Here is a 7,296-nt window from a genome sequence, read left to right as displayed (position 1 = left end):
TATATATATATATATATATGTACAACGGGTTTCTTTCAGTTTCCATCTACCAAATCCACTCACAAGGCTTTAGTCGGCCCGAGGCTATAGTAGAAGACACTTGCCCAAGGTGCCACACAGTGGGAATGAACCTGAAACCATGTGGTTGGTAAGCAAACTACTTACCACACAGCCACTCCTGTGCCTATATTGATATGTATTGCAAGAAACTTGTAGGTTTCTTTCTTTAACATTTTACCATAGTTCAACTCACATGAGTTAATGTGCAAAAATCAAAATAGGAATTTTGGAAGAAGTTTCTATAAAACTAGTTTTTAAACCTCAAATGTTTATGGTGGAGTCTACCAGAATAAAATTGTAATCAAAGGGGTCCATGGATGAAAAATGGTTTTGAACCCTGATCTAACCCATGCAAGCACTGAAAAACAAATGGTGTATAACTAGTACTATATTCTCCAGTGTGTCCCTCAACAGATTGATTTTGAGGGAGATTTGACTGCTATTTTTAGTAGTTTGAAGTACCATATAGATTGGTGGTGCTCACTATTTTATGACCTCATTGTGTACTAGGGATCCAGTGGGATATTTGTTCTGCTCGAGTTACACAAACACTTGTCACTTTCGCCATCTTAAATGCCATACAACAGTGATGAAACCACTGGAAATCTATAACTCCCAACTTCTTTACAGTCACAACGTCCGAAATCACCACCAGTTCCAGCTTTGCATCGTAAGATCAAGTCAAACAACTCAAAACAGAATTCTCCTGTAAGTTATCCTCTTTCTATTTCTCTTCTATCTAGATATGTTTATATATTCTAGTGTCTGTACTTCACTCTCTCTCCCTGTCTCTGTTATACCTGTTAGATAACTTATTATGCTGCATCCATATAGTTTCTTTCTTGTTGCTACACACCATCATCATCTCTCTCTGTTATGTCTTTTATATATCTTAATATATTACCATGTTTATGTTTCTTCTACTATAGTCCCAGGCCAACAGATGCCTTTGGAACAAATTTGGTATACAGGAATTATGTAGAGCCCTATTTGTGTGTATGGGTGTGTGTGGAGAGGGTGTTTGTGTGTAAAAGTGTATGTTTGAGGTGAAGAAATTACCCAGTACTTTACTAGTACTTTATTGATTCTAGAACAATAAAATACAAAGGTGAGATTGATGAGATTTGAACTCACAAGGCGATGACCTAGTAAATTACCAAAAAAGGCATTGGTTCAATGCTTGAACAATTCTGCCAATCAATCATGTTTTGTTCTCTACAACTCACTATTCTCAGTTCAATTCCCATTGAAGTTCATAGTTGCATTACTTTTGTGCATGGTCAATAAAATAGGAACCAATTTTCAGTATTTACCATTGAATGTGTTATCATGTGCAATAGTTTGTACTACATTAAAAGCATTGGTATGACATAAAATGCACTGGTGATGGTGCCATGTAAAAAGCACCCAGTACATTCTGTAGAGGGGTTAGCATTAGAAAGGGCATTCAGTTGTAGAAACCAAGCCAAAATAGACTATGGAACCTGGTGCAGTCTTGGCTTTGCCAGTTCCTGTCAAGCTGTCCAACCGATGCCAGCATGGAAAGCAGACATTAAATGATAATGATGATGAGGAGGAGGAGGAAGAGGATTTTTCATACAAATTGTCATGTTTTGTCATAGAATCATTCCTCATCTGTTGAAGTGTGGTACATACATTAAAGTATTCCCACTTGGCATATAGGCTAGGGTATTCAGTTTATGATTATAATTATAAGGTTGTTTTAATTTCCTGGACTGGGTGGCATGGTGTTTCCTCAAGCAAGGTACTTCATTTCATGTTGCATCAGTCTACTTGGTTGTAAATGACTACTAACTGGGCACTGAAGTAGCTTTCTTTTCCTCCAGCTGTCAGATCTTGGATGTTCCACTAGGTCAAAAATTAGATGGGAAAAGTGTATCTATGGTTGTTCATAATTATTTAGATCTATGGTCCTCAACCGTTGTTTTACCTATGGACCGTTTTGGTTCCTATTTTACTCTACTAGCCCTCAGTAGCCATTCAATGTTTATAAAAAACATCTTACTGTATTTACATAATTAAATGTTATTAGAAACTGCTCCAAAAAAAAATGGTTTTGTAGAAGTATAAGCAATTCATTGAACATAAATTTTGATAAATTCTTATATTGACCCCCAAAGGGCCATATGAACCCTGGTTGAGAACCATTGGTTGTGGTACCTAAAGCAGTTAACAAAAGCATTATATATGCTGCTATGCTATATTCGCTTGCCTGTCATGGCTGGCTGTTCTGTAAAATAAACAGTTAGAAAAATGAAAGTAAAGCATATGAGAAACACTGATAAAATATAATTTTTAAAAATATACAATTTCAAGTCTATACAGTCGTTGACAGTGTAATCTTTCCAGTTGTTCGGATTAAATATTGTATCTTTATTTCTTTCAGAGAGAATCTATTAGCTCTATTAGGCCAGGCTCTGCTAGGGCCAGCACTTCTAGACCAGACTCTGGCCTCCAGTCAACTAAAATATCAGGTTCTTCTGTGAGTATTTTATTTCTGTAAAGTCTAACATGTTTGTTACCGTTTCTTTTTGTCATGTTGTTGATGTTATTGTTGCTTCATAATTCCTCTTTTTCTATTTCAAATCTGTTGCTCAGTTTGAAATGACCACCTTTTTCCCATTCTCCTCTCTTCCATCTCCAGTGCCTGTAGTGGAGTCCATTCCCTTACAAACACTTTTACCAGACCTCCTATCTAACCACATTTTGCTCCTTTCTGCCTACCTGTCTTAGAGTCTTTGAAATAGGTCAAATGTCATGGGCACAATCTTTCCTTTTTTAAGTCATGTAAACAAATTTTTTTTTTGTTACTTTGTGGATTCCCATGAACCTCTGTTACCATCCAATTCCATTATTATGAATCTGAATTGGGAGCTTGAACCATAGTGAATCTTTCATTAGATGATTACACAACCATAGGATCCACCCTTATGGATGCATTGCTGTTACTCTCTTCATAGACTTTGGTGATCCTGACCATTGATGTTCTAGGATTCCTCCACTCAGCAAGAATGTAAGAAGCACTGTTGTCTCAGTTGGGCTCTTCTGCTACCTCTTTACAATCTCCCATGCTGCAGTCCCATGACTTTGCCATATCCCTAGCAGGGTGGCTGTACAGGTGCAATGCCTTGCCAAAGGGCAGCCCATAACTATACAGGGCACAGCTGTCACTCCTTGGGTTATTTTCCAAATACCTGCATACCCAAACGAAAATAAATAAAAGATATTCCCACCATGACCATCTGATCGTTTATTCAGAAATTTCTCAAGAGACACAGGCGTGGCTGTGTGGTAAGTAGCTTGCTTACCAACCACATGACTCCGGGTTCAGTCCCACTGCATGGCACCTTGGGCAAGTGTCTTCTATTATAGCCTCGGGCCGACCAAAGTCTTGTGAGCAGATTTGGTAGACGGAAACTGAAAGAAGCCCATCGTATATATGTATATATATGTATATGTGTGTGTGTGTGTGTCTGTATTTGTCCCCCCAACATCGCTTGACAACCGATGCTGGTGTATTTACATCCCCGTAACTTAGTGGTTCAGCAAAAGAGACTGATAGAATAAGTACTAGGCTTACAAAGAATAAGTCCTGGGGTCGATTTTCTCGACTAAAGGCAGTGCTCCAGCATGGCCACAGTCAAATGACTGAAACAAGTAAAAGAGTAAAGAGTAATATACTCCATCTTTTGTGTAAGATTATAGAATGTGTTTGGATGAAGATTTGGCTGTTTTTCCTCTAGCTGTTTAAATGACAACATAGAGGCCTTCGCCACCACCACCTCGTTAGTATGAAATAGGGTAATATATAACTTTTATCCCAAATCAGTCTTTATTCAACAGATTTATGAACACGAATGATCCAATTGTAACTATCCTGTCATATTTTTTTCTTTTACATAATGTAGCTTGGACTACATTATCTAATGTGTTAGGCTTTTTTTTTTTTTTGGAGTGGGGAGTTCTCTTTTTGGACAGTAATGTGTGAATTGAGGGAGATTTAGCTCTTATTTCTAATAGACCAAGCAACTATATAGAGGCTGCTTAGCTCATTTGTTTCAGTTCATATTTCCATATTAAGCAAGATATTTCACTCTTTATATTCTCCTCTGCCAACCTAACTGAAACATTGACTAACTATGACTGTCACTCTTTTTTTTTTTTCTTTCTGTGGTTGACAGATGTAGAACCCTAATATTTTGATTGCTGACTATTTTGATCATCCTGGATGATGACACTTCATTTTAGATGTGTCATCATTTAATCGTATCCAAGTGATTTATGTGTGTATACCTTCACTTGTGTTAGGCTGAATATTGAACCTAGCACTTTTTGCTTACTGCTGAGTCTACTGATAGCCTTTTATTGCTATTACTCCCACCACCACCACCTCCACAACAACCATCACCACCACTAATACAAACATTGTATTTACAATTTTACAGTCTTCAAGACAAGAGGCTCCAAGAGCTCAAAGTAAGTGCTGTTTTCACTTATTTGTCATCATCATCATCATCGTCATTGTCATCATTATAAACATCATATTTAGTGTTGTCGTTATAAAAACAAAAATGTCATCTTTTTTAAAATATCCTGTATGCATATTATACATCCTTAATGATTCTAGACATCTTATGTGTATTATATGCCATAATATATCTATATCCTAATGATTCTATACACCTTATATGTATATATATTATATACCTTATTATGTTTATTATATGTCCTGTTGATCCATCACAGGATTACTCATTTTTGTTAATTGAGTGGACTAGAGCAATATGAAATGGCATCGCCTGGTCCGGGAATCAAAACCACAATCTTACAATCATGAGTCCAGCACCCTAACCACTGAGCCATGCGCCTCCACTGTAAAAGGGTATTGACTCTTGTCATCAGTCAACGATGTAAGACATTCCAGCTATGACCACCTTGACTTTTATTCCTACATGATTTATATCAGATGACATTATTCAGTGTACTACTGATTTTTATTTTCTGACAAGGGACCATGTAACTTTTTTGCCAGAATCTACTCTGCCCCATCCTCTTCCCCTCACGTTAACCCCACCTCCCATACCCCAGTATAAACATGACCTAAACAATGCTGGGGACCGGAAACAAGCACTCAGTGCATGCTATTAAGTGGTTGGCATCAGGAATTTCATCCAGCCACAAAAGACATGCCAAAGTAGACATTGGGGTATGATGCAGTTATTGGGCTGTTAAACTATCCATCCCATGCCAGCATGGAATATGTACATTGAATAATGATGATGATGATGGTGGTGATGATAATGTAAGGGAGGTTTGATTATTATTTCATGAAGATCAAATGACTATCTTGAAAAGACATTCAAGCGAGATCGTTGCCAGTGCTGCTGGACTGGCTCCTGTGCAGGTGGCATGTAAAACACACCATTTCGAGCGTGGCCATCACCAGTTCCGCCTGACTGGCACGTAAAAGCACCCACTACACTCTCTGAGTGGTTGGCGTTAGGAAGGGCATCCAGCTGTAGAAACTCTGCCAAATCAGATTGGAGCCTGGTGTAGCCATCTGGTTTCACCAGTCCTCAGTCCAATCGTCCAACCCATGCTAGCATGGAAAGCGGACGTTAAATGATGATGATGATCATCATCATCATGAAGGCTTCCTCAAGACAGTTTAAGGTACACCACACTTGATGTGCACCCTTACTGGTTGGTATCAACTCAGAGATGCAGTATATTTGCTACCAATGGTATTCAGCTAAATACTTTCCTCTTCTTCACTGCTAAATTTTCAGTGATGCAGGAGGAAAACAGGTATAATTAGAGATCTCTTGTTCAGGAACACAGCTCAGGGGATGTAGTGAGAGCTAAACCTGTGATACAAAGGTCAATAGTTCAGTACAATAGTTCAGTACCTTCAACTCACAGTTGTCACTCATGCAAATTTTTTTTCTCTCCCAGTATGTCAAACCACAAAAATATACATCATTGTACTGCTAAGATCTATAGGTATTTATTTGTTATTTGATGATGATGGTGGCCTAGGTTTTCAGGATCCCATCTATGACGTATAGTTGATGATGCGTCTTCTATTTCAGGTGCTGATGTCCTAAACCAACTGAAAGTATTAAAGAAAGGGTTACATCAGAAATTACTCGAAAATGATCTGAGAGATGCTGCTGTAAGTTTGATCACATTCACACACACACACACACACTCACACACACAAATAACTGTGTGTGTATGTGTGTGTGTGTGTATCTGTCTGTGTATGCATACATATATATGCACCAAAAAGACACACTTATATTCTGCATATGCAGTGATCACTGAAAAGATCCATTGGAAGATACCTATACCTCCCGGTGGTGCACCAGCATGACCGCAGCCACTTGGCTGAAACACATAAATAAATAAATAATATCAAACGTCATTGAGAGTAATTTATGACACCATTGCTGGACATCACTGAGTATGTGACAAAAAAATATCACTAATTGTACTGCTGGGGTATATTAATGATTACAGCACAGATGGTATTGCAGTAAACAGCACTGAATGCACTCAAACAGACACCACTGGTGGTATTGCAAGAGTTACCACTTGTGACTATCTTCATTTATGAAATTGAATGAGAGTATAGATGACATTGTCCTTCACTGTACCGAACAACCAGCTAACAACTTGACAGCTTATGTCATGTCCTCAGTGAATGTCTAACTCACAGATTGCTCAGTTCACCTAGCTGCATGATGAATGCAATTCATATCTATAAACAGTGACCCAACTTTTAAAATTGATAAATGTTTTATTAGCTTGCAGTGCTGACCCTGAAGTCACAGCCCTATCAAATTATACCAATAATAATAATAATAGTAGTAGTAGTAGTAGTAGTAGTAGTAGTAGTAGTAGTAGTAGTAATGATGATAATAATAATAATAATAATCATGGTTTCAAATTTTTACCTCAAGGGCAGCCATTTTGGGAGAGGGACTAGTCAGTTACATCAACACCAGTGTTTTACTGGTACTTAATTTATTGGCCCCTAAAGAATGAAAGGTAAAGTCGACCTCAACGGAATTTGAACTCAGGACATAAAGGTGGAGGAAATACCACTAAGCATTTCACCTGGTGTCTAATAATTCTGCCAGCTCACTACCTTAATAATAATAATAATAATAATATTCTACTTCCAGTTTGCTAAAAATTTCTCCTGATTTG

General features: G+C 37.8%; 2 protein-coding genes across 2 annotated transcripts in view; one reads left to right on the top strand and one right to left on the bottom strand.

Annotated features, from left to right (window-relative positions):
- LOC106870298 (centrosome and spindle pole associated protein 1) overlaps positions 1-6,795 on the top strand; it is a 139,234-nt gene extending 132,439 nt beyond the window's left edge. The window contains exons 23-27 of the mRNA XM_052970909.1: positions 691-768; positions 2,468-2,563; positions 4,527-4,557; positions 6,174-6,322; positions 6,712-6,795. Of these exons, the coding sequence (XP_052826869.1) occupies positions 691-768; positions 2,468-2,563; positions 4,527-4,557; positions 6,174-6,322; positions 6,712-6,795 (438 nt within the window). The remainder of the gene's footprint in view (positions 1-690; positions 769-2,467; positions 2,564-4,526; positions 4,558-6,173; positions 6,323-6,711) is intronic.
- Positions 1-7,296, bottom strand: part of LOC106870301 (uncharacterized) — a 204,355-nt gene that overhangs the window by 98,705 nt on the left and 98,354 nt on the right. The window lies entirely within an intron of this gene.

This window comes from Octopus bimaculoides, chromosome 9, assembly GCF_001194135.2.
Source record: "Octopus bimaculoides isolate UCB-OBI-ISO-001 chromosome 9, ASM119413v2, whole genome shotgun sequence".
NCBI classification, from domain to species: Eukaryota; Metazoa; Mollusca; class Cephalopoda; order Octopoda; family Octopodidae; genus Octopus; species Octopus bimaculoides.
This window is presented reverse-complemented; position numbering and strand designations above follow the sequence as displayed.